The 27,136-nt window shown below is 43.6% G+C and overlaps 1 protein-coding gene across 4 annotated transcripts; it reads left to right on the top strand.

Annotated features, from left to right (window-relative positions):
* Positions 1-390: 390 nt before the first annotated feature.
* Positions 391-27,050, top strand: SEC16A (SEC16 homolog A, endoplasmic reticulum export factor). Of its 4 annotated transcripts, XM_048325400.1 has the most exons (32): positions 392-427; positions 4,365-6,916; positions 7,664-8,176; positions 8,738-8,883; positions 11,221-11,306; positions 12,167-12,296; positions 12,742-12,940; positions 14,016-14,193; positions 14,615-14,757; positions 15,188-15,249; positions 15,474-15,612; positions 15,871-16,113; positions 16,361-16,458; positions 16,998-17,079; positions 17,234-17,351; positions 17,572-17,683; positions 17,934-18,039; positions 18,486-18,626; positions 18,722-18,835; positions 19,436-19,637; positions 19,829-20,071; positions 20,747-20,835; positions 21,226-21,384; positions 21,625-21,702; positions 21,928-21,984; positions 22,155-22,266; positions 22,557-22,694; positions 22,775-22,875; positions 23,266-23,340; positions 23,953-24,012; positions 24,906-24,980; positions 25,395-27,050. In XM_048325400.1, the coding sequence occupies exons 2-32, from the start codon at positions 4,436-4,438 to the stop codon at positions 25,461-25,463; spliced, it is 6,549 nt and encodes a 2,182-aa protein (XP_048181357.1). In that variant the 5' UTR covers positions 392-427; positions 4,365-4,435; the 3' UTR covers positions 25,464-27,050. The 4 variants fall into 4 exon arrangements, with proteins under 4 accessions (XP_048181352.1, XP_048181356.1, XP_048181357.1 ...); XM_048325395.1 differs by having other exon boundaries at positions 391-427; positions 4,365-8,176; XM_048325399.1 differs by lacking the exon at positions 23,953-24,012 and having other exon boundaries at positions 391-427; positions 4,365-8,176.
* Positions 27,051-27,136: the final 86 nt, after the last annotated feature.

The following is a 27,136-nucleotide window of genomic DNA, read 5'->3' as shown; positions in this document are numbered from 1 at the left end:
GGCACCGGACCGGCGGAACTCTGTCCCGCCCTGGCGGCCGCCCGCGCCACTGCACCCGCACCGGACACCCGAGGGGACCGGGACCGCAACGGGAGCCGCAACGGGGACACGCTCCACCGCACCCCGGCCTAGAAGCGAGACCGTGTCGGCACCGGGACGAGGCGCCCCGACCGGGCCTCGAACCCGTGACGTGGAGCCGCCCAGCCGGGCCTCGAACCCGCAACTCGTCCCGCCCCCGTTTCTCTGCACTGAACAGCAACACAGCCGGGTGCGCGCGCCGCCGTGACGTCATCGCGCGCCGCGCCGTGACACGTCGGCGGCGGCGGAACCCCGAGTCGGATGTGCCAAGATGGCGGCGGCGGCCGATGCCGGGGCCGTGAGGGGCGGCGGGGGCTGCTGAGGGGCCTCGGCCGGCGGGGGCTGCCAGGTACCGCGGGGCGCGCCCGGAGGGAGGGCCGCGGGTCCCGAGTGGGCTGCGTGAGGAGCGCCGGGCCTAAGGTGCGGGCCCCGGTGTCTCCGGTGCCAACCCCGCCGTGCCTCCGGGTGGGCCTCGGGGCTGTCGCAGCGCAAGGAGCCGGCGGGTCCCGCAGCCCTGGGCTCGGCCCCCCGCCCCGGTTGGAGCGGGTTGTGGTGCCGCAAAGAGGGGCGAAGGCGCTGCCGCAGTCGCGGGGCTGCGCTGCCCGGGGGTTTTCCCGCAGGATTTGGGTTGCTCTGTTTGGAGTGGGGTGGTGGGACAGGGACATTCTGCGGGGGTCCGAAGGTTATTCCGTGGGGTGCGGGAGGGAGAAAGTACCGTCTGATGTTGGCTATCACGTATTCCCTTTGACAGCAGCAGCGCTGGTCCCAGGTCAGGGCTGTTTTTCCGAGCTGTCAGGTGCCACAGGTCTGTGCAACTGGTGCTGACTCAGGAGTGCGGCTGCCTGAAAGCGTCGGGAGCTGCTGGGGTAAAGAACTGGTAGTCGGGCTCCTTTCAAAATAAACGGGAGTGCTCTGTGCTGCTTCTGTGCTTTTGATTCTCAAAGAGCTGTTTTCATGGAGTCACAGACTGGTTTGGGTTGGAAAGGACCTTCAAGATCATCTCATTCCACTGTCCCAGGTTGCTCCAAGCCCTGTCCAGCCTGGCCTTGGACACTGCCAGGGATCCAGGGGCAGCCACAGCTTCTCTGGGTACCCTGTGCCAGGGCCTGCCCACCCTCACAGAGAAGGATTTCTTCCTGAGCTCATTAAACCTGCCCTATGCCAGTTTAAAGCTGTTCCCCCTTGTCCTGTTGGCTACGTTTTAACAGAATAACATTTGTAACTCTGGTTGCTGCTTAGGAAAAGCCCGGTAGGAATCTGTCAGGAGCATGAATGATGCAGAACGTGTTCAATCTGTCACCCACATGTGTGCAGATGCGCAGCTGTCTGCGTAAGATAAAATTGAAAAAGTAGTTGCTGATTTTAAAGCTGCAAATCTCTTTTCCCAGCTGTTCCTGTATTTGAGATTGCAGTGGGGTTTTGTCACTTTGTTCTCATTAGGAATCTGTGTATGTAAACATGTTATTTATCATTTGGTTCATGTGTGAGGATGAGAGTTAATATTAGTCCTCTGTAACCTGCTTTGGGGGCATAGTTATTCTGTTTAAGAGTAATTTATTTAGATAGGATTAAATTAATAACTAAGTCCCATCAAAGAAATTATTTCTTTATAGATGAAGCTATAGAGCTCATTAGGTGAAATTATTTTTATGGCCTTGTCTAGAGCATTTTAATCTTTTTTTCCTCGTTGGCAATGTTTTCTTGGTATGCCTGGAAACACCTTCTGCAATTGTTACTCCTGGTGACTCATGTTTAGCAGGCTGCTCTGCTTTATTAATTAAAAAACCGGCTGAAAGTTAAGAATTTCCAAACTAGATAAAACAGAGATGGATTGCTCTTAACTTGTGTAGTTATTTCTAAATTCCTTAAAATCAGCATTTCCGTTAATCCTGGATGAGGCACAAGAGAGGGTCAGTAGCACTGAGTTATCTTCTGTTTAAATTACCTGACATGGGCACGTTCATTTTATTTGGACTCAGTTCCTCAAATCTTGCTTGCTTTTACTACTGTGTGCAGTCTGTTAATATTAACTTTGCTTCTGAGGAAGCTGATCCCTTGTGTTGAACCTCTGTTATGCACCATCAAAGATCCTGTTAGAGGAATGGCAGGTTCTGCCTTAAAGTAGGACTTTACACTTATTTTAATTAGCTAATTACTGGTACCGGCTGTTACAAAAATATGGCAAAGTATTAGGATTTTTTTAATGAGACACTGCAAGGAGTAAAGCCCACATTAGACATTTGGAAGTGGGTATTTAAGTTGGCTTTTGTGCTCAGCTGTATTTCAGAAACAACTTTTCCATGAAAAACAGAACTATTTAGTAGATACCAGTATTTTGTTCAGTGAAGTTTGTGCTTTCCAGGACATAACTGCCTTGGCAGATGGTTTCATTAGCTTTTTTCCTCCCCAGTCCAAAGTACGTTGCATAAACCCAGGAGTTTATTTGGAGGGGAGAGAGGAGTTTTTAAAGTCTGCTTAATACAACAAAGAACACAATGAAAAAGGAATGGGGATGCCCAGAACAGCCAGAGGTTCCTTAAGCACGTGGAAATTGGGATGGGTGTTTAGGCAGGGTTTCCTGGAAACATGGTTGGCAGCAAGGCTGGTAAGCATGGCCAGCTGGAAAACCTTCACCTCAGGATTGTAACAGGCGAAAAGATTGCAAAGTCCTAAAACCTTTTTGTAAGCATTCCTTGATGGAATTCAGCAGCTGTGCTTTAAAAAGAATGGTGAAGGCACTTGCAAGTACTGCATGAAACTGATGGAGCTCTAATGCTTCTGTTGAAATCTGTTTTGTGTTGTCCTTCCCATCTTAATAAAACACAGGTTTATGGAGTCTTAACTGAAGATGTGGCTATGGAGTATATGGATATAGGGAAGAAATTGAGAGTCTGTATTGACTCTGAAAGAGGGACCTGGGTTATACACAGGGCTGTTGGAGAGAGTTTTCCTTAGGAGAAGTTGTACTGATGTCCAGTAAAGTCTGTGTGTTGTGGTACTGTCAGTGTGCTTTTTATTGGAATTTTTAGGTATAAATATTTATGAAATACATGTAGTATTTTTGATAACTAGAAACTAGAAGTTTGTCCTGATTACAAACATCTGACTTTTCTGGCTTCCCATTTTATTACTCGTGCTGATAAGATGCTGAATCTTAGAAGAACTCCAAATAAGAATTGTACAGCTTTTTTCTTTCATAAACAGAAGTGCATCTGGTATGGAACCATTGCTGTGGTTACTTCACTCTGCATATTATAAACAATATTTGTTGTGTACTATGAGAAAACAGGATTATCACATATTGCTAAGGCTTCACTGGGCTCCACTGGACAAGTATTGATGAATTCCTCTGGTTTTGTCAGCCTCCATCCTCCTCAGATTGTTAAGTGGTGATAAAATTGAAAAAGACACCCTGATGAATTTATTGAACTTCCTGTGTACCAGATTCCTCACTGGTATTGTTTGGAGTTGGAGTTGGATTACTTCCGAGCGTGTCCTTTCCACCCTGAAATGCAGCTGTAACCCTGATACTGTGCCAAAGTCCCGCCGGTGTTAAAGTGAGAATGGTCATTGATAGGTGGGGGTAGCTGATTGTTTTTCTATCCTTAAATTGAGTTTTGCAGTGCAGCATTCATCTAGAAGAGACGATATTTGTGATGAAGATCCAATTGTCTTTCTCAAAATAAATAACAATACTGTACCACACAGTGTTTTCTTAGTTAAACCAAAAGTGGACTGTTGAGGGTGATAACATCTGATGAATTCCTTCTTGGGATGCTTCTCATTTTACCTGTGAAAAGGTCCATTCACATGGAGTGCCAGTGCATCAGGGCTGAAAATCATCTCTAACAGAATTAGAGTTAGATAATGACTTCTCAACTCTTCGTAATTAAACTGAGCAGGACATGGTGCTGCAGGCTCTGTTCTAGGCTGGTTGCTGTCCTCTCCGTGATGCATATTTCTGGGAAATGTAACAGTGGGATACCATTGGAGGCTTTGACACTAGTACAGGTCTGAACTGTGTTTAATTAGTCTTACTTGGATATATTTGTTAGTAGAATTGTTAAATAATGTGCATCGATGCCACACAGCCTTACACTTCATTAATGCCGGACTTGGATTTAGAAATTTAATGGAGTGTGTCAGTTTCTTACGTGTTCTGAGGAGAAGGGAGATACTTTCCACTTCAAATTGTTCGACTGATTCTGTTTCTAAAATAAAAGTTGCTTAAGTGCTGCATATATGATGAGAAAGGGAACTGACTTGTACCTGTGTTGTCTCAGCAGGGCAGAAGACGACATCTCTCTACTGCCTCCAGGGCTGATTTATCACCGTGTGACCCTGCCAGAGGGCCGCCATGCAGCAGCCACCTCAGGCTGTCCCAGCAGGAGCGGCTCCTCCTCCTCCCGCCGGCGTGGCTCGGAACATGTACTGGAGGAACAGCCCGCTCAGCAAACGGGCAAACGCCGCAGCTGCCCCGGTGCAGCCCGTGACAGACCCGTTTGCCTTTGGCAGGCAAACCCCACAGGGCTTCCCTCTAGATAATCCATCCAAGGGCAACGCACTGGCGTTCCCACAGCCAGCCCTCGTGCATCCGCTGCCCTCCCGTGCCGGGGACAATCCTCATGGACCACACATGTCTCTGTCAGCTCCTGTGTCTCAAGCAGGGATAAGCACCAGTTCCTTTTCTAATGTTCCAGTTCCTTCTCCGTCCCCAGGGTATGTTATAAATAGTGCTGCAGAAGGGCATCCCAACGCCGATCTCGGACTCCGTGGGCCTGCAGTGCCGTTGCATTATAACCCAGGAGCAGCAGTGGAAAATTCTTTCAGTGTGCATCCTGGAATGGTGGCTGCAGCAAACAAACCTGGAGCTAGACAGGATGTTGGCAGAGATCCAAATGATGCACCTTCAGGACCCAATGCAGCAGCATTCTTCCCACCACCTCCCCAGCAGCCTGGGTCCCAGTGGAGGCCTGTCCCAGGGAATCTGCAGTCTCCAGTTCGGAATTTTGTGCCCTATCCTGAGCCATCTCCTCAGTCTGACGTTCATAACGTTTCTCAGCCTTCTGTCAGCACTTCTCACCCTCCTCCACACACAAATGTCCCGCAGGGTCCTGGACACCAAGGTATTCCACAAAACATCATGCAAGCGCCTTTATCCGCTGGTTGTGAAAAGAATGGGAAAAATGGCCCTGCAAACAGCAGTCATCCCATGAACAGCATCCAGCCTGGAAATGTGTTTAGGCAGAACACAGAAATGACTAACCCTTGGTTAAGCCAACCTTACCAGGAACAGTTTTACCCACAGCCACCTTTGCAAGACTCTGGTTTTGTCCTTCCCACAGCTCAGGAAAACAACCCCAAAAACCAGTCTCCAGCTATGTCTGAAACATCAAATAGGTCTATTCCCACCGATCGAGATCCAGGAACTCTCTCCATGTTTTTCAAAGGGGATGAAGCAGAAAATGAAGAAATACTTTCATCTGAAAAAAATTACGTAATGGAGAAAACAGAGTTTGATGCCTGTCAGCCAAATTTGGCCTCCCTGTATCACCAGCCTGTGCATCCTCAGCAGGGGGCAACCAATGTTCTCTCTCAGGCACAGCTCAGTACAGGTTCAGCTGGTGAGATGGTACAGAAAGGAATGGATGTTCAGTACTTCCCTAAAATTGCCAGTCATCAGGAGGCACAGGCTGCTAAGCACTCTCTGTTTGCTGGTGATGACGAGGCACAGATAGGTGACACAGCTGCTGGGTCCCAGTACGAAAATGTGGAGAACCTGGAGTGCATTCAGAATCAGGAAGTGCTGCCAAGTGAACCACAGAACATCAATGCTTCATCCCCTGCTGCTGGTCCTGATCCGTACAGGTACGGATCCTTCCCGGGTCAGATGCTTCCCAAGAACGCTGTTGTGAGCCATGCTGAAGGAGGACCAAACTTGGAGGCACCTGATTCCTTACCTCATCCTGTCCGACCAGACAGTGTCTCTTCCAACTACAGCAACATTAGCCACAGGAGCACTTCCAGCTCAGCACGGCCCCCAGAGCAAGTCGGTACATTTATCCAGCAGGAAATTGGGAAGCCTGATGAGGAATCCTCTGCCAGCTTCTTCAAACAGATTGACTCCTCTCCTCTGGGAGGTGATTCAGGTGAGCTAAACCTGAGCAAGAACTACCATGGCAATCTATCCCAGCCTCCCACTCCAAGTCCTCCTAAGCCTACAGGAGTGTTTCAGACAAGTGCAAATAGTTCTTTTGAACCTGTGAGGTCCCATGGAGTTGGTATAAAACCTGCAGAGATTGACCAAGCAAAGATGGTGGTTGAATTAAGAGAGAACCACTCAAACCAAAAGAATATCAAGAAGAACACAGCTGTGCCTGCTGCATCCCCTGGCAATCTTGAACAGCCACCAGATAATCTGGAAACAATTTACATGCCTCAGGTACACCCAGGGCCTCTTGCAGGCACTGGGGAAGCTGGAAATACGCTGCACTCTGGACCTGTTGTGGAAAATATACAATCAGTATCTGAGAGACGGTCCTCAACCAGAGCTCAGGGAGCAGTTAAGAAGTGTGATAGCCCAGCAACAACTTTATGGGCTCACAATGAGTTACCAAATTTTGGGGGAAATGTCCTTCTAGCTCCTGCTGCTCCTGCGGTGTATGTACCTGCCAAACAGACTGTGGAAGTCATTCAGCCACCAGAAGAAGGCCTGTCTAATCAGCAGCCATGCAAACCAGGGACTATTGCTGTGCAGCATTCCCAAGATGGAAATATAACTTTTGAAAATCTTGAGAATCCTCCCAAAATGGGAGAAGAGGAGGCACTTCAGTCTCAGGCAAGTTCTGGTTATGCAAGTTTATTGTCTTCTCCACCTACAGAGTCTTTGCAAAATCAACCTATTCTGATTGCTCAGCCTAATCAAAGCTATAACTTGGCTCAGCCAATTAATTTTTCTATTTCTCTATCTAATCAGCTAAGCAACAATGAAAACAATCAGCCAATGAAGGACTCTGGAGTTGGGGACAAGCCTGCAATGGGTCCCCAAACTTCACATGCTGGTGGGGAAAACGTGCCGTTACCTGTGATGCAAGTTGGATCTCTCTTAGTTAATTCACTTCCAAGTACTAATCTGTTAAAACATAATTTATTACAAAGTCCTGTTAATTCTTCTGATGCTTCTTCTAATCAGCCTGCAAACTTGCTAACGAAAACTCCTCTTAATTTGACTCCAGAAGGGCAAAAGAATGTTAATATGGAAGGCCTCGTTCCTGAATTTGCTAGCAAGCCAGGGTCTAACTCCTCTGTTTCTCCTGGGACAAATCTTCCCAGTGGAAGTGCAAGTGGACTAGTCCCCCCCGTTAATTCCATAGCACAGGCTAATAATTCTGCAAGTCAATCAAGTAGCAAAGAAGCTGCTGGAGTGCTCGACTTCACAGTGTCACGGACGTTGGAGAAAAGCAGCACAAGTAATTCTGTGCAGGTGCACAGTCAGTCACCCTCTGGTGCTCCAGTCCAACAGGCGGCCGGTGGCGCTGGTCAGGTGCGTCCCGAGGTGCCTGACAAACAACATTTCTATCAACAGGTGACAAAAGATGTACAGCACCAGGCTGTATCAGACAGAGCTGCACAGGGAGCGCTGCCACCCCAACCACAAATGCAAGCAGCTCAAATGCAGCCACCAACATCTGGGCAGTCCTCAGTTCCTCCAGACTCCCAGATTTCCAAAGGGGCTAAAGCCATGCAGCAGGGGGAGAGCCAGGTGCTGGGCAATCGTCCCCAGCCTGGGGGACCACAAGAGGCAGGTTCAGCCCAGCCAAGGTACGACCAGACGAGTCCCAGGAAGCAGCCGGTGTCAGAACAGCCTCCAGGTGCTCCAGCTGCCCCAGCCCCTCCTGCCTCCACTGCTCAGTCAGTCCCACCCAATGGGCAGCAAGACCTGCAGCGTCCACCCCCACCTCAGACCCCTCAGGAAGCCTTCGGTCCACCCCAGAACCCTTACTACTACTACAGACATCCTTACGATGCTTACCAGGCTCCATATCCACCACCTTATCCTCCTGCAGACCCCAGGACTGCAGCTCACCTTTATTACATGGTAAGTTTTCATTTTGCCCTTTCCTCTCCCCTTAGTATGTAGTATTAATTTTCATTTCTGAGTTACGAATTTAAACAGTTGTGTCATGATCAATATTCAGCAGAGCATTCATGTTAAGTGTTTAAGTGTAGGGAAAATCCAGACAGCAGTAACAAAACTGACACTGCAAAGATTATGGAAGCTTAAGTAGTTCCTGATATCAGTTCCAGTTGGCACAGATGTCAGCTCATAGCAATTTGTTTGGTTCTTTGGAAAAAGTTGGCAGTTATAATGGGCTTGGCTGTCCAGGTGCTCAAATTTGGTTCCTGTCTGCTGCCTGAATTATTGATGATTTAGTAGAGAGGTTGAACTGCCTTTAGTCCAGACATAATGGTTTTTTTCTTTAAGTTGAGGATATTAATAACTTGACTGCCACAAAAAGTAATGAAAGCTAAACTGTAGTTTATTAGTCTGCATCTCTTCAGGTATCACCGTTGTGGTGTGAATGGTGAAGTTTTTTGGTTTTAACTGTTATTTTGGAGGTGTGAAGCCTCTTCCCTTGCCTGTGCTTGCCTTTTGCAGGAGGACAGCTATGGGCAGTACGACCCCCGGTACCGACACTACGACGGCAGCGGCACTGCCTACGTGGAGCCCGGGAGCTATCGCTATCCCGAGCCTGAACGGCCCAGTTCCAGGGCCAGCCACTGCTCTGACAGACCTTCCTCCAGGTGTGTAATTCCTAAATTGAGTCAAGATCTGGATACCCCAAAGCAGAGACTCTAGTGATGCCTGTTGGAGTTTTACAGCACAAACCACAGGGAGGAATTCAAAACCTCTTTGTGTGCTGCCATAGGGACGGACGGTATCGAATGCCACGTCTGGAGAGGATACAATTCCACAGCCTCTTCTCTTGCTAGAGCCTTGTTACTCCTTTCATTCAGTTCTCTGGGGGTTGTTGGTGTTTCTGCCAGGCAGGAAGTCACTGCTATGGCCTCAGTGCTGATGTTTGCTGTGAAAGAGCAGTGCAGGCCATGGGTTGTTAGTCAATACTCATTTATTTTCTGCCTTGCACTTAAGCAGGGGCCCCTCATTCTGTTAATGAATGGCACTTTTGCCCATTGGTTGGGGTTTGCCTTGCAGGCACCATGGATACACAGTGGTTCAGGTGCTCAGAAGAGAGAGTGGTGAGTCAGGTGACAACATCCTGGTGCTGTGTCAGGTCCATTTGTGTGACAGTTCCCTCAGCTGTGGATAAGCTTTCCTCACAAAGCTCTCAGGCTGTGGTCTGGATGGCAGAGGTGCTGTGTGGGCCTGTCCCACCCACTCATTTCACTGCAGGTTTTGATTAGGGAAACTTAAAAGCCTTCATCTGTCTGATTAATATGAAATAAAGAAATTTGAGAGGGGAACAATGTGTTCAGATGCTCCTTGAAAATGTTAAATAAAAGTAGGATTAAATCTCTAGTATTTCTCAAGAAAGAAACAGCAAATTCCCTTGAAGAGATTGCTGTTTTCTGATTATTATTGTGTGAGTTATTTGTATGAACTTCAATTAATGGTAAAATGTTACTGTTGTTATCTGCTGAGGGGTTTTGCAGTTTCTAACAGAGAAACTCCAGTTACCTCTCTGGAAATTATTAAACCCTTTGTAGTATTTGTCCGTTGTTTGTAGTTCACTCATGGAGCAGTGATCAAATTACAAATACAACATTTTGGTTACCACCTGCAGAAGATTATAGATGTATTTCAGTCTTGAGGAGCACAGAACAGTGCCTGTAACTCCATGTGATAACTTTTACCATTTTATGAGTGAATTTAAGTGTGCTGTGAGCTCTTGAAATGAGATGATAACCTCTAGTAGCACTTGTCGTGTGTACCTTCCTGAGGTACTATTTTTAGAAGGGGTTGAAGTTTCTGTATGTGGCAGTGGGCAGATCAAAGCCTGTTAGAAGTGGCTCTGTCAGGGCTGCTGTGTGAGTGCCAGTGCAGTCAGACAGGGGCTGTGGTGAGGAGCTGCAGGGCAGCAGAGCTGTGTGTGTGTGAAACTGCCCTGAATGTGCCAATGGTGGTGATGCAGCTTTGTAAACGCTGCTTGGGGGAGGGAATGGGATCTCTCTGGGGGAGACTGGGGAGACTGGTTGGGTGGCTAAACCTGATCTGATAAGATCAGACCTCCTCTGCAGAGTGAGTGCTGTGTTAGCAGACTTCCCACACTCCTTGACTCGCTGGGCCACTTTGGAGTTTGCACTCTCAGTTGTAGGGAAGCGTGGAAGTTGCCATCACTTCACACTGGCGTTAAATATCTTCACCTGCTCTGTGTATATGCACAAGTGTGTTTGTGAGTGTGATGCACCTGTGGAGGTACAAACATCCATGGATGTATACATATATATACATTTATGTGCATACATGTAGACACTGCATTTTTCATCTAACATTCATCCTCTGGCTTTTTTCAGAAATTCTAGGATGATGACCTGAAAATGTTATCTAATAAAGGCTCATGATTTTTCGAGCAACGGCCACATCTTTCTTTTTCCATCAGAAGAATGCTAATAATTTTTTTCTGTGCGCTGACCCTTACTTTGCTGTGTTGGTTTTAGCCATGTTTTTGTGCTCCTTTGGACAATCAGCTCTGTAAATGAGTATTTTCTTCATCAGAAGCTGTATAATAAAACACCATTAAATTTGGAGTGGCCATTATTTCTTAATGAATTGTTAAATTATCGACTTCTCTGTTGAGACAGTTCAAAGGATGCTAATTATAGCAGTAGTTTTTGTGATTAATTGTCTGTAAGTAATTAAACTTATCACCAAAGCAGTTTACAATGCCACTAAATTATTGTATGCTAAGGGCTGTCAGCTTTTGATGGCACACAACAATTTAGTGCTGTATTGGGTTGTAAAGTCTTAATTTTATGATTCCCTGACTTTCTGGAAATGCATTGTTTTAACTATGAAACTATCTAATCAGTTGTGGCATAGAGTTTTTCCTACCTCCTGCTGACTTTAGAAGAGATTAAGGTGGAATAACAACTTTTTTATACTTGTGTGCTTTCTTTCAGGCAAGGGTATACAGAAGATTATTATGGAAAAAGTGGATGGACTGATTATTATTCAGGCTATTACCCAAACTCCTATGATTATGGAGGTAAGGTGTCAAAAAGAACTCTGATTTTTTTGCCATAGAAAATTGCAGATTTAAACACTAATTTATGGGGAAGAGAAATTTTAAGATCAGAGAACCCACATGAATATAACTGGTGTCCTTTCAATGACCAGCAAGACTAAAATTATGCTTGCTGAAAATTGATTTTTTGCCTACTTCAGTTCTTAATACCTCTCCATCTTTCCTGTATGTTTTTTGGTCAGTAGAAGTAGTAAATAGAAAATAAAATAAGTTTTTTCCTCACCTCAGTCTGCCTTTCACTGGGGTGTGTCCTTGGTGTGTGACCTGCAGGCAAACCTGTAAAGTGAATTTTAGGTGGCTGTAAACAGAAGTTGACTCATGACTGGATTTTGGTTTTGTCCATCATTATCTGAGTGCTCACTGAGATATGCTGGCGTTGGGAGTCTGGAGGTAATTGCTTGTGTAGTGCCTGGGAGGGTTTTAAGCAACATCTGTCCACATCCTGAGATGTTTTGCTTGGCAGTCTGCAGACTGATCACAAAGATTCTGTGAATGTCATAACAGATAGCAGGATTGAGTTTTAAAGGTGTTAGAAAAGATCTGATGGCAAACACTGACCCCTCAAGAGTAACTAACTATAACAACCATCTTTTTAGAGAAAACCATGTTTTCTCTAAAAGGTGTAAAATTGATCTTTAAAGTTGTTGTTTTTTTTTTTTTAACTAAAAAGAAGTGGACATATTTACATAGCTTTAAGTACATTGCTTTGGTTTTGCTCTGTGCTTCAGGACCAAACCAGTTTGTAATTAAAGAGAAAGAAGTAGAAAAAGATGATAGCCAAGGCTACCAATATCTGAACCATTTATTTTTCTTTTCCAAAGATCCAAGTCGCTGGGAACGATACCCATATGACCCCAGGTACAGAGACCCTAGAAGTTATGACCAGAGGTACTGGTATGATGCTGAACACAACCCTTACCAGAAGAGAGAAGCATATCCATATGGCAGCAGGTTTGTCCAGTCAATCCACGTTCTCCCAGTGCTCTTTCCAGAGCTGGAGCAGCAGGTTCTCTGGAACAGACTGCTAAAATGCAGTGTTACACAAATTTCACAGTGCTGCTAGTCCTTTCTGTAGCTTTAACATAGGTCATTGAAGGAAACCAGATGAGCTGTCACATCACTCTGAGAGAAGGATTGGAGGTGGTAGCAGCACTTGTTTTCAAACTAGTTGAACATTCTGTGGGTTTTTAGAGCAGACTCTGAGTGTGATGTTGGTCTTGATCTTGAATATTCAGGATGAACTCCTTGAAGGAATGTCAGTTTGTTTGCTGTAACAAGAACCTCGGTGTAGGCAGTGGTTTAAGAACCCTTCTGGAGTGAGGTCTGGTTTTCCTGACAGTCACCTCCCTGGGGGCCATGGCTGGCTGTGCTCATTCCTGCTTTGTCTGTCCATCAGGAATGACCGCTACGAGGATAACTGGAGATACGATCCCCGTTTCACCGGGAGCTTTGATGATGACTCGGAGCCCCACAGGGATCCCTACGGGGACGAGTTTGACCGGCGCAGCGTCCACAGCGAGCACTCCGGCCACAGCCTGCGCAGCTCCCGCAGCGTCCACAGCCACCAGAGCAGCTTCAGCTCTCGCTCCCAGCAAGTGAGTTCCAGCTGCACACACCAACCTGGCACTTCCTCTGTTGGGGGTGGGTGAAGCGTTAGAAAATAAGAAAATATTTTGGGTGTTAGCGCAGGGAATGTGTGTTTTGAAAATTTTTGTAAGTTAAGGCTGGTTTTTAATACCATTTTGAACTTAATATTTGTCACAGTTGTCAAGAGAACTTTAACCAAAATCAGCACTCAGCTGTGCAAGTTGCTACACACACAGAAATGGAAAATTTCCTCTACTGAATCCATTTGCTGTTTGTGAGAACTTTGCCTTCCCTGTGCTTGGCTGTAGTGGACAGTATGCCTGGCTTTGTGTCATGTCATTTTTCTCATCACGAGCATGACTGTGTTACTGAGCTTGGGATGTGTTAAAGGACTAACTCCATATTTGTATGATGTTATTTTGACTTTAAAAGCAAAAACCAAAGCTAACTGATTACTCATCCACTTTACACCACAACTACAGATACCTGAAAACCTCAGAGAATATTTGGCTAATTTTTGAGGTACACTTTTTGCTCATGTAATGGGTCATTTTACCTGTAGTTGGTTCCCCATGTTTCATGGAAGTTTAGGTACTTTCCCAGTCTGAATTCCAATTCATTTAGTAATATTTGAAGTAGTACTGGAAATCATTTAGGCATTAATCTTTAGGCACCTGAAGCCATTTGGCATTTGTTGGGTTTATTCTGTTGAGACTCTCTGTCTGTTACAGCAGAGGTGAACATTCATTCTGACTCACAGTTGCTGGTAACAGAACTCATGCTTTTCACACAAGAACATAGAAATTCTGTTGTGAGAGAATTGAACGTGCTTGGATGTGAACAGATCAAATGATGGTAAAAACACTGGGGGAGAAGACAAAGATAAATTAATTATCTGCTGTAGCCTGTGCTACAGAAGGATCTCGCCGGGTGGCTTTCTGCAAGGCAGTGGTGCAGTAAGCCTGGTTCCCAAGGAGCATTGACAATGGAAGCTGTCAGGAGGGAATGCTCACAGTCTGCAGTGCTGCTTGTTGTGTGTAACTCCAAGCTCCCAGCTAACCCTCACTAATCTGATCTGTCTAGAGCCAGCTCTACAGGAGCAATCACGATCTAACGGGTAATGCCTATGAAACCCCTGCGCAGGCAGTGTCGCTCCATGCGGATTATCCCTATGGAGGGTATGATCCCAGCTTTGATGGACAGCAGCCTTTTACAGACTATGGCTACCCTGCTGAAACGGGCTGGTCAGCTGTGGAACAAGGTATGGACACGCTGGGGAAGGAGGGGAAGCATTGTGCTATAGATGCAAAACACTTCTCTGGAAAATCTTTTCCAAAGTCTGTTGATGTCTGTCATTAGCTCTTTGAAGATGTGTTACACGTTTGTACAGAGATCACAGAAGTGTGTCTGATACAAACAATCAAAGCCCCTGCATTGAAAAAAATAAGTGGATTTTAAAGTTCTTTAGTTTACTTTTCTAGTTATTGCAAATCTTCAGATGTGGGACTTTGGGACTATAAAAGAACTGATTAATTGTTTCTTACAAAGTTCAGCCAAATTAAATGACAGAGTGTTTTCCACTAATACTTCAGAATTATTGAATTGGGTAAATACATCAACAAGTTTACTTAATTACAAGACATAGTAACCTGTTCTTATTTTATCTTTTCTCCCAATTTCAGCACCTTTAAGGCCCTCAACACCTGAGAAATTTTCAGTGCCTCATATTTGTGCCAGGTTTGGGCCTGGGGGCTTCTTAATAAAAGCACTGCCAAACCTGCCTTCTGAGGGCCAGCCAGCTCTGGTTGAAATCCACAGCATGGAGGTAAAGTTTAAAAGGAAAAATGGGAAGTAATGGAATAAAGGTCCTTCTTTTGGAAGGGGAGTAGGGAACTTGAATCTATAACATCCTGATTTCTTTTTTTTTTTTAATGTCACTGCATGTATCTTTACCAGTTCGGGCTGTAATCATAAGTAAAACAGTAAATTTAAAAGTTCTTTTCCTCTGAGAGATGACTTAGTCATGACGAGATCATCCAGCTCTTTATAATTTTGTTCAGGATGATGTACAGAGTAACTTCCATGTAAAGTAGATTTCATAATTTATCATCCTTGAGCAGGTTGCAAGTCACCCTTTGTATTTTGTTAAAGAGGCTTGATTACATGATGGGTTATGTTCAGGTCTGGGTGTTTTATTGATAAAAAGCAAAATTCATAGGTATAAGAATTTCTTATGGATTATATTTGTGTTTCAGACTATGTTACAGCATTCTCCAGAGCAAGAAGAGATGAGAGCCTTTCCTGGTCCTCTTGCTAAGTATGTTCTTGCAGTTTCCAGAAATAACTTTAAAGCATTCAGAAATAATTTCTTCATTGCCTGTAAATTACAGCATTTAAACTGACTTAAAATATTTGTGGCTTTTCGCCTGCTTAAATAATACAGGAGCTTTAAATTTATTCCTCAGACTAATCACACATAATGACCTGAATGTTTATATATGTCTCATTAAAAACTTCTTTTCTTATTTTTTTTTTTTTCAGGGATGAGACCCATAAAGTGGATGTTATTAATTTTGCACAAAGTAAAGCTGCACAGTGCTTTAAGAATGAAAATTTAATTGACAAAGAATCTGCAAGTCTTCTTTGGGACTTTATTGTACTGTTGTGCAGGCAGAATGGGGTATGTCTCACTGCTCAAGTTTTTATCTGCCCTAAAGGATTTTGTTCACAAGTAGTTTTTGTGTAAAGATCAGGAATACATGTTATAGTCACTGATCATGGAATAGTTCACAGGCTGAAGGAATGTGGAAACTGGGCACTCATCCGCAGCTGCTCAGAGGTGCTGATGTTCACATATTGCTGTTGAAGTGACAAATAAAATGCAGGCAGTGTTGACATAACAGGTTTTTCAATTTTTGTTTTCTCTCCACACACACAGACTGTTGTGGGAACAGACCTGGCTGAACTTCTGCTCCGAGATCATAAAACAGTGTGGCTTCCTGGGAAGTCCCCTAATGAGGCAAATTTGATTGATTTCACTAATGAGGCTTTGGAACAAGTGGAAGAGGAATCTGGTGAAGCCCAGCTCTCATTTCTCACTGATAATCTTCTAACCACAGTTGACAGTTTTGAGAAGGAGACTGAGAGATTCAGGGAGTTGCTGCTTTATGGCCGTAAGAAAGTGAGTGCTTGTGCTGCTACTTACTTTTGCAACATTTGTAGTGCGTATAATATTTCATGGCACTGCACTACACTGATACAGAAAATATTTTGCCCTACAGTTCATAATCTAAAGCAAAATAGTATTTGTTTTCTAGCTTTTATCTGAACAAACATATTTTGATTTGATCACAAATTACTACTGCACAGCTGGTTTTGTGAGTAATATGTGAAGCTATTCCCAGTAAGCTAATTTGTGTCTTGATTAGGATGCTTTGGAGTCTGCCATGAAGCATGGTTTGTGGGGTCATGCTCTGCTCCTTGCCAGCAAAATGGACAGCAGGACACATGCAAGAGTGATGACCAGGTACTAAGTTGCTTTTTGATTAGTGAAATTTGGCTGCCTGTTCTGCTAGTGAGGTGGAGAATGTCAAAATCATGCGTTATCCATAGTAGTTCATGCAAGAATTATGCCTTAGTTTTACTGTGTATTTATTTGTCATTTGTTACTTTTTATTCTGGGGTCTTCTGGCTGAGAAGTTATTAAACCTGAGAAGTTATTTTCCGCCACCTGTTCCATTTAAGGGATATTTGAACAATGTCATCTGTGGCCTTGCTTGGGAAAAACTGCAAAAACTCAATTGTCAGTTTTGTTAAAGTCAGCTGGCTTGGGGAGAATCCAGAGGTTTTTCCTAGCTTGGACTGACTGGTGTTACAGTGCCAGACCCAGTTCACTGGGAATGTTTTACTTTTGAACATTATCCCAATTTCTTCTTCAGTGTAGTATTTTCACACAGCACTTCCTTCTCTTGACCTAGGTTAGATTCATTGCCACTGAGAGCTGAAGTACATTTTAACTGCTTACCCCATGTTTGTGTTTTGTTTTTCTCTGCAATGTCTCTGCAGATTTGCCAACAGTCTCCCAATTAATGACCCTCTGCAGACTGTTTACCAGCTCATGTCTGGAAGGATGCCAGCTGCATCCACGGTAAGATTCACTGGGAGCTGCAGGGAGGAGTGGAGTTCCCAACAGAAATCTTCCTAGAATGTCAGAGAAGTTGTTTTGGTCGTTTTTAGGTTGAAACACTTACCCATGCAGAGCTCCAGTCACTGATTTGACCTAGTAATTCTTCTAATTTTAGTGCTGTGGAGATGAGAAATGGGGAGACTGGAGGCCTCATCTAGCAATGGTGTTATCCAACTTGACCAATAATGTGGACTTGGAATCCAGGACCATTGCTACCATGGGAGACACTCTTGGTAACTCTTGGGGAATGAACAGGGTGATGACTGAAGGAAAAGCTTTGATTGCTCAGCTTATGTTTTTTGAAAACAGGCAATTTCTTCATAAAATATAAAGTGGAGCACTTTTGTATGGGCTTGTCTCTATTGTGAAAGCATTTGAATGCAAAGCCAAACAATACAGGACAAAGGATGTGCCACTGAAATATCCTGAGCTCTGTCCTTTATTTTTCTGCAGCTTCTAAAGGCCTGCTGGATGCTGCTCATTTTTGTTACCTTATGGCCCAAGTTGGGTTTGGAGTTTACACAAGGAAGACAACAAAGCTTGTCCTAATTGGATCAAATCACAGGTCTGGCTTTCTTTTTTTTTTAAACACAACTTTTTCAATGCAAAAATGAAAGTTTGAGAGACTGAATTGCATTGCTCCCCTTGTCCTCACAAGGAGCAGCTGATTTTGAAATAACTATTTGATGTGGTGTCTTGTAGAAGTTGTTGATATTTTGTGTCTGACAGAGCTGTGTGACTGACACCGACAGATCTGTGTTTCTTGTCAACATATATAAACTCAAATAATATTTTTCTTCTCCTGTTTGAAACAGCTTGCCGTTTTTAAAGTTTGCCACCAATGAAGCCATTCAAAGAACAGAAGCCTATGAATATGCACAGTCACTAGGTAGTCAGCCTGGCTGCTTGCCCAATTTCCAGGTGAAGAGCTGTTCCTGTTTTGGTTTGGTTTCTGTTTTGGCAGATTTCATGCTTTTAATCTTTCATGTGCTGTAGTCAGTGTGGCAAATATTTTATCTGCTATGACATCAAATATCCATGTAATATTGCTGTTTTCCTGTTTGCCACATTTCATTTTCACTTTTTGCACCTCTACATCCTGAACTTCTGAATTTTAACTTTTTTTATTGTAATTCTCTATTCCAAAAGAAAAATCCAGCAGAATTTGCTGGCACTAGCTGTAGATAAATAGACAACTTCCACTGGATGCATTAGGTGGAAGAGGAGAATTGAATGCTTGTTCGTTAAATTTTAGATGTGATAATGAGATACCTGAGCTTTCAGCTGAAATGCCAGAGTGCCTTTTATTTGTTCCCACTCAGAGTGTTGTGAACACTTGGTTTATTTGTCCTGCTTGCCTCCCCCAGGTTTTCAAGTTCATCTATGCCTGTCGGCTGGCTGAGATGGGCCTTGCTGCCCAGGCTTTCCACTACTGTGAAGTGATTTCCAGAACTGTCCTGAAAGATCCCCATTACTATTCCCCTGTGCTGATTGGCCAGCTAATCCAGGTACCAGGAGGAGGAATGAAGTGTTTGTGGCTGGATATTGTAGGTGGGAAGCTGTGGCTGATGAACTCACACTTCGCAATGGTTCTTTTCCTCAGATGTCATCCCAGCTGCGCCTGTTTGACCCTCAGATAAAAGAAAAACCAGAACAGGAATCTTTTATTGAACCCTCCTGGTTAGTAACACTTCGACATGTGGATGGACAGATCAAGGTACAGTGTGTGCTTTTCAGCATGAATTATTCTCTTTAAAGGATTAGTGTAAATCCAGTTTCCAAAATGTTTTTTTCACACTGCTAATCACAGAAACGTGGGAAGTGACCTTATACACTCATGTCATAAATTGCAAATGTTATGATGTAAACCAAGTGAATTTGCCACACTTTAGTGCTCTGAGATTCAATACAGAATAGTTAAAGTTGTATGAGACAGGTTTTTCTTAATACCATAATGCAAGGAGAATTGCAACTCACTAGGTTGCAGTAACTCCTGCTGTAAGCAGGGGATCTGCTTGTCATAAAATTGTGTGTGAATTAGTGTTCCTAGATTATAACAGAAAGGAAAGAATTGCCATTTATTTAAAGAGATGTGTTAGCAATTTGAACCCTGAGCCAATTAACTGTTTCAATTCAAAAACAAATAAACTCTTTAAATTATTGGTTGAACTTGGCTTATAAATGGCTGACGGTTCATTTCTTGACTAACACTAAAAACCTGTTTTCACACCTAAGATTTGCTTTGCTCTGTGTTCCCTTGGTTATGAACTGAATGTCTAGTACAGTTCAGTTAATAATATTTTGCTTTTTCATGCAGGAGGGTGCAATAGCCTATAACACAGACAGATCCACTCCCCCTCCATATGAATGCAGCACTCCCAGCTCTGAACTGGACCGTGCCAGTCAGTGTGATGGGGGAGGTGGCCGTGACGTGGGTCCAGGTGCTGAAAATGCCTTGTTGGCATCCTTGTTACCTAATATGGCTCAACAGATGCAGAGCGTGCAGCTGATGCCTTCAGGTTGGTGTTTAATGTCCTTTATGACAGAGAGAAAACAAAGGTTTCGGGTTTCTGATAGAAGAAACCACTTAAGAGGCTGGTTGGAACAGGGAGATTTCACTTCTGCATTGTATCATTCATAGGGTAAAAGGTTCACACTGGAATTTCTGTTTAATTATAGCTCTTAACTCTGGGTTTTTTTCATGCTGCAGTACCTCAGGCTGTCCTTGATGGCTCAGCTGCCATGATTCCTCCTCCTGGTGACCAGGGAAGTGTCCCTTTCTACCCAGTGGCTCCTCAGCCTCTTGGTCCAGGATCTGGCTTTGTACCGCAAGGATTTTCAAATCCCTATGGAACTGAACCATCCCCACTGTATTTAGGGTCAACACTACCCCCAGGAGGGCCACCACAAGAAATGGAACCGCGGTCAGAAGAGCAGACAAACCTGGAAACAGGTCTGGGATCTTAATAAACAGCTTTCCTTCCTTCTAAGGGGAATAAAGTGTTTTGGGGAATAATTCAAAATATCTCAGTATTAAAAAAATAGTCAATGTTTTGGGTAATGAATTTAAAAACACCATGTAATGATATAGAAACATCTGTAGAAAGTTGTAATATTCATCCTGCTTTTTTGGCTTACTTTAAGAGTGAGGTCAGACTCAGCAGATCATGATTTAGACCCTGACAGATCATCCCTGAGTGCACTGGGATTGGCAGTTCTGTTTCCAGGGTCTGTATCAGGGATTTCTGCCTCTGGATGTGAGCTTCTGGGACCCTGATAAGTTTCATTTCTGTGACAGCAGAGCCTGACACGTGTGGAAGGAGGCAAACCTAAGTTTGGTAGAGTTTGAGACATGAGGAACCTTTAACTGCTCCATCCTGCTGGTTGCATCCCTCAGCCTGTTCTGGCCTGTGTTTAGAACAAACATAAACCCAGACAGGAGAGGGAAAAAAATCACAGCAATTGCAGCTCTCATTCTTTAAAAGACCAGGTTCTCTCTAGCACAAAACTCATAACTGGTGAAAACTTTTGCCTTAAAACTATTGTGGGGCTTGGGGGCTTTGGTGTTTGTTGTTGGTTCTTTGGTTGGTGTGTGTCCCTGCTAACATGATCTAATTTCTTTTTTAAGGAATGCAGAGAATTGCCCCAGAGTCTCCTTCACAAAACTCCTTCCCTGAACAGAGAGAGGATGATTTCTATGGCAGAATGGCTAATATGGTATTGTTATTTCATACATTTCTTCAGCTGCATTGCAGCACCATACAAGCACAAGAGGATTTGGGGGCTCTGTGTTATTCTGCAGCAAGAATTGAAGCTTGGTTTTTAGAAGTTCCCAAATAACCAGATTAAATGTCTTTAATTGTGTGGAAATTCTTGATAAAAAATTAATGTTGTGTCAGATATTCAGCTGCTTGTTTATTGTGCATTTATGTCCTGGCTTTATATCTAACTAGGCACCAGGACAAAGATCCATCTTTAGGTGTATTAACTTTTAGATCAGTTCTGCTAAAGGATTTTACAAAGAAGGATTTTTTTTTAGGAAGATGAAATGTGATCCATCACTGCAGCAGTGACAACTTTGTGCTTTGCTGTGTATTTGTTACGCAGGGCTATGGGCGAAGATCCCGAACAACCTCAGAGTCCTCTGTTCATTCTGTGGGACGAGAGAGATCCAACTCTGCAGCAAAACAACCCTCTCCTCCTCCCTCTGCTCCTGCAGGGAAAGAGACTAAAAAAGAAACAAAGAAGGAGGCAGCACCTAAAAAGGTAAAATTTCTTAGAAAGGTATCTACAGCTGGAGGAGATTTGTTAGTAAATGTGGTCACCCCTAGTCCACGGTACTTAAGAGGTCCTAATTAAATTGTTTATTCCTGTTTATTAGGTGCAACTCTGGGCTCAGAGTTGAAGTCCCTAACAGAAAATGTGTTGTTGCATGAATGTTTCTTTTAACCTGCCTGTAAAGACAGTGGTGAGAGAATTAACTGAGTAGATTGAATTTCTTTTCAGACTGGTGCAACCTGGTTTCGCTGGCTGATGGGAAAAGGAAAGAATGAGGCTCACCTGCCAGATGACAAGAACAAATCAGTAAGGCCCCAAAAATCACAAAAACCTTTATACACTTGAATTTGTTCTGATGTTCTCCTGGATGACAGATGAACATTGTTTTGATGAGTAAACAAATGACTGTAAAACTTTGAAGATTATTTTTATTCTAAGACTGGGGGTTTTTTAAAAAATAGTTACAATTATTTTCAACTGTTTTAGCAGCTTGCTCTGAGCTCTTTGGTTTTGACTGTGATTTTCTTTTAGATTGTTTGGGATGAGCAGAAACAACGCTGGGTTAATCTGGATGAACCAGAAGAAGAGGTAAAAACCTGAGTCCTCATGATTTTTCCAAGTGGAAAACAAAAACTAGGCACAGAATTTTCTTTAATCTGTTATTGGCTCTTAAGAGCTGCTTTTTACTGATTTGGATTAAAATGTGCAACATCAGTCAACGATGTGATTGGATTTTTTTCTTTTTTGTCTCCCTGCAGAGTAAACCTCCCCCACCACCTCCAACAGGATTTCCTAAAGCTGCTCAGGCTGCTCCCCCTGGGCCTGGAGGCCCACCTGGTGCCTCTGTCAATGTGTTCTCCAGGAGAGCAGGTAACAGCCAGCACTGATATTTAAGACCTTTTCTGCATAAAATATGAAGGCAGAAGTCCTGACTTCTCCAGGGTTGTTTGGGAACAGTTGGCAGCTCAGTGGAACTGTGGCTGTTGCTGGTTTTGTTCCTGCCCAGCTCCTGCACTGCCGTCACAGTATCATGACTTGGGTGTGTTACTGTTTGTGTCCCTGGAGTGTTATTTTCTGATCCTGAAAGATGCTTTAAGCAGCAAACTTCAAAGTAGACACAGGCATGACTAACACAAGGCTTATTTTTGTTCCTGGTTTAGCTGGAAACAGAGCCCGTTACGTGGATGTCCTGAATCCAGGGGGCACCAAGGCAAGTGGTGCTGTCCCTGCACCATCAGACCTGTTTGCCCCCTTGGCACCAATGCCCATTCCTGCCAACGTGTTTGTTCCAAACTCAGGTGTGTGGATACGAGTGTGGGGAGGTTGTATGGCTGTTTATGGGTTTGGTGTGTTTGGCTAAATCCTATTTCCTCTGCAGTTCCAGGGGAATCCCAGCCCGTGGAAGGGAGTGGAGCAGCAGAGCACACACCAGCTGCAAACCAAACCAACACAGACCCTGCTGCAGCTGTGGAACCAGAGGTGGGTTAGAAGGAATGTCTTGTGGATAGAACTCAAACTTCTTATTCAAACCCCCCCTCATGATTCCGAGCAGCAGTTTCACAGCCACAGTACATAAAGCATTTTATTGTTGTGGGGACTGTGGGTTAACGTTTTACTTAAAGAACAGGAGAAGGGGAATGCACGTGAAAATGGAAGTGGGAGGTTGCATTTCCTCATTTGGCAGGGCTGCAGCTTCCATGGGTGCAGCATGTGGCAGGAAAGGGCCCAAGAATACGGGAAGAGTCTTACACTGCCTGTTACACCTGCCTGATGTGTTGTAACATTGTTCTGCTTCAGTGGGATCTCTAGGGAAGTGTGAAATAGCCTCACAGTAACAGTGATAAACAGAAGTGCCTTGTTTTTCCTCAGTACTTAAACCCTGCAGCCCTTCCTCCAGGATCTGGACTTCCTGTTCCTAACCCTGATGGCTCCCAGTCAGGCGAGGTAAGGCTTGTTGCAAAGTATTTAATTAATGACTTTTACTGTTAATTGTAATGGTCTTACAATGGGCCATCTAAAACAACAAGTAACTGATTCAGTGGCTGATGAGTAGCCAAGATGGGATTTGACTGCCTCCAGAATTGTACAGAAAAGACCTCTAAGCCCATATGAGAAGTTCAGCCTCCATGTCCTACATTCTGTGATCTCCTTTTCCTACATAAGTACTTTTAAAAGCCTTTTTCAGGGTAAAATATCAGTAGCAGTTTAAGGGTCTCTTCTTGCCTCCATGCATGCATATAATTTCACTAATATTAAGTGCAAGACACAAGGAAAACAAATTGCTGTGTGCCAGGCAGAGTAACATTACCTTTGTTCCTACTTAATGTTTTCTATACCTACATAGTTTTGTGCTTTAAAAAGTCCTTTTGATTTAAACTAACTTCTGGCTTTACGTTTGTTTTTGTTTTGGTTTTTTTTTAACTTGAAGTTGGTTTAACCTTTGGCAGTGAGACTTTGACAATGAAATAAAACAACTGAAAGCTTGGGGCAGTGACATGCATGACGACTTTTTTTATTTGTGTTTTTTTGTATTTGTGTGTTCTTGCTGTTTTGTAGCTTTCGCGCTCTAGTTCAATGAGTTCATTATCACGTGAAGTAAGCCAGCATTTTAATCAGGTACATGTGGCTGGCCATTCTCATTTATGTTAACTTATTTACTTCCTCTCCCTCCCCCCCCCCTTTATTTTGCATTTGCTCAAATACTAATGCTACTTTTAGTCATTTCCCCCTCATTTCACAGAAATATCATTAAAAGTAGATCATGATGTAGTGTTCCTTTTTACACTCAAACAGGGTCTTCAGTTTTGTGTATTTATGAGAGTGCATGTAATCCAGGCATGCTTTTTATTTATGTTCCTAAGATATTCACATAATTTCATCATCTTTTTTTTCTGGGATACTAAAGAAATCAGTTGATTATAAACAAAATACTTCAAAAATCCTCAAACCAAACCCAACAAACCTCCTAAAAAGACTCAATACAAGCAAAACTTGGTCATTCTGCTGCTGCCAGTCTCAATTTGGTAATAAACCACCTGCAAAAGTCCCTGTAGGAATTAAAGGAATGCTTCATCTGCTGGGAGTTCCAGAGCTGTGGGGTCACCACAAAGGGGTGACACAAACCTTTCTGATATTTCTTAGTAAAGCAAAACCTGACATAGAATGTTTCTTTTGGGGCAAGTCCTGAGGTGTACTAACAAAGGCAGAAGGTACTAATTGAGTGGAGTTGCACTGGTGTCTTGTGTTGGTTTTGCATGCTTTGGATCTGCAGAGCTATTTGCAGTTGATGCATGTGACATTGTTTGGCCAATTCTTACATGAAGCCAGTCCTGTTCTGGATCTGGATGCAAACTGTACCAGCACTCTGCAGTTGTTCCAATAGGCTGCGCTCTCCATGTTGTTGGCATTATGAATATCCTGTAAATATCTGCTCTGTATAACTTAGCAGACCATGTTGGAGAGGCACTGGAGCTCTGCCCTTGTCTAATTTCAGTGTTTTCTCTTCCCAGCCTGCCACTGTTCCACCCTCAGGGGCATCTTCAGCAGGAGTGGTACCGTTCTACAACCCCTCTCAATTTGCACAAGTGAGTAAAGGCCTCATCTTTCTTTTTCCTTATTATCCAACATTTCTTAGAGCAGCTGTGGCTGCCCCATCCCTGGAAGTGTCCAAGGCCAGGCTGGACAGGGTTTGGAGCAGCCTGGGATGGTGGAAGGTGTTCCTGCCCATGGCAGGGGATGGAATGTGATGTACCTTAAAGGCCCTTCTGACCCAAACCAGCCTGATTCTATATTTTGAACAAAACTGTTGAACAAAACATGATTTTGTGCTCTACCAACTAGGGTTGTTCCACATAGTGTTAAATGTCCACAAAGATCAGTCTGGAACCTGCTCAATTTAACAAGTTTCCATTCAAAACTTCATTCCAAATTTTTTAAAATTTTGTCTCCAGCATGACACTTTTACAGAACATTTTGTTTATTCTTGTTCTTTTTTTCAGTCTCCTGCAGCCACTGGAAGTTCAAGACTGGGAAGAATTGGACAGAGGAAGTATCCAACATTGAAGTAGAATACAATGGCTTTGTATTTGGAATCATCACTCATGTTCTGAGTATGCAAAGAACTCTTCAGCCTTATGGCACGTGGCATCAGCTGCAGTTGACATGACAGAAATTTAATGATGGGTGATCTTCACGCTTGCACCTCATCTACTCAAACCATTACCAAACATGAAATATATGTAACTTTTCCTTTTCAAAACCTGGCTAGAAATAGCTTTGCTGTGATAAAGAATAGACACAAGAGAGGAAATAGTTGCTGTCTGTTACAAAACCTGTAAATTGCATAGGCAATTTATTCCTCAAGTTTATTTTAAACCTTACTAGTGTGACCTTCCGAGACATAGTTTCAGGGATTCCTTAATTTCTGAAGGATGCTCCCCTCCCAGCAGGGGTTAAAAAAGAAAATACATCCACATTGTAAGATAACACTGTGGCCTTAAGAGGACCATGCACAATTGTGATGCTTTCAGCCAGAGTGTGGAGCCAGAGATGTTCCCCTGGGAGAGGCTCGCCCAGGAGATGCCTCGTGCTGGTTTGGCTTTTGGGAGGGGGGAGGGGGCCACAGCTCATCCAAATAAATCGACCTATATTGAATGAAAACTGTGACTGTAATCTAATCCTAATTTGATTTGGATCTTTCCTAGTCTGTATGTAGTTTGTGGTTTAGACTACCTGTAAAGCCAAGTGTATAGTGGGAAGGAGCTCTGTATCATAGCCGACGCTGTTCTCCTGACGAGTGAGTGTTTGTTTAAGTGCAATACGGTTACTTTGCTTTCTCTCAAACTGCTGGCACTCTGCAGCTGGGGGGGTAACAGCTTGGAAGTTGTTTATTTTTTCCTTTTTGGAGTGCCAGAATCAGTGTAATAATCCGTTCTTGAATCTCCATTACTAAAATAACCAAGGTCTTAAATAGGTAGCAGCTAAATTTCGTACTAAAAGTAGGTGGATTAGACCTCTACAGATGGACTTTAAAATCTTTAGGTTTAATATAGGAAATCTTGAAGACCATGATATGCAGCGTTTATATTCACTGAAGAATCTGAATTATCTGCAAAGAGAGAAATAAACTTTTAAATATTTATTAAATCATTAGGCCATATTTTATTTAGAACTTGCCACCAAACTATTTGATTTTACTTGAATTTCTGCCCAGGAGTAGAAGTAATACGAATGTGAAATTGCCAGTATTTGTCCCCAGTTGTTTATTTTTTTTTTTTTCTTTTCTTGAATAACACCACTTTTCTAAGATCATGATAGCCTTATGTATGTTCCAGAAGGTTTGTATGCAGCCCAAGTAAAACACTATTTGGGGGGATTAGAAACCTTTGGGTGCTGGTCCATACTCAATTCCAGACGTGGGCAGCAGCAGTCAGTGTGGTTTACTTTTCTATAATTGAAACCTAATCAGACACTTGGCTTTCCTCTAGTCCAGCCAGGCTGCTGATTATTTTCTCCTTTCAGTAGAGACTGCCAAACAACTTCATTCAAAGGAGGCTCCCTCTGAGCTGGGAGCAGCTGTCTTTCCTAAGTGTAAGATTTGACACTGTAAATTCTTAAATAAAATATTTTGCGCTCTGGAGCACTTTCACATTTTACTTTCTTCTTGTGGTTATTGTTTCAGTGAGCTGGGTGGAGGAACCTCTCCTGTTTGTCCGGGAATGATCTGTGTGAGGAAAGGCAG

The sequence above is a fragment of the Corvus hawaiiensis genome, chromosome 21 (genome assembly GCF_020740725.1).
Source record: "Corvus hawaiiensis isolate bCorHaw1 chromosome 21, bCorHaw1.pri.cur, whole genome shotgun sequence".
Taxonomy (NCBI): Eukaryota; Metazoa; Chordata; class Aves; order Passeriformes; family Corvidae; genus Corvus; species Corvus hawaiiensis.
The sequence above is the reverse complement of the archived record's forward strand: the minus strand, read 5'-3'. Positions and strand labels throughout refer to the sequence as shown.

Excerpts from the sequence above, each read along its gene's own strand:
- SEC16A (XM_048325395.1), top strand. The coding sequence starts at position 4,436 with ATGCAGCAGCCACCTCAGGCTGTCCCAGCAGGAGCGGCTCCTCCTCCT. Across the intron at positions 17,080-17,233 it reads GGATGCCAGCTGCATCCACG|TGCTGTGGAGATGAGAAATG; the intron begins GTAAGATTCACT and ends TTCTAATTTTAG. Across the intron at positions 21,385-21,624 it reads AGGAGGCAGCACCTAAAAAG|ACTGGTGCAACCTGGTTTCG; the intron begins GTAAAATTTCTT and ends ATTTCTTTTCAG.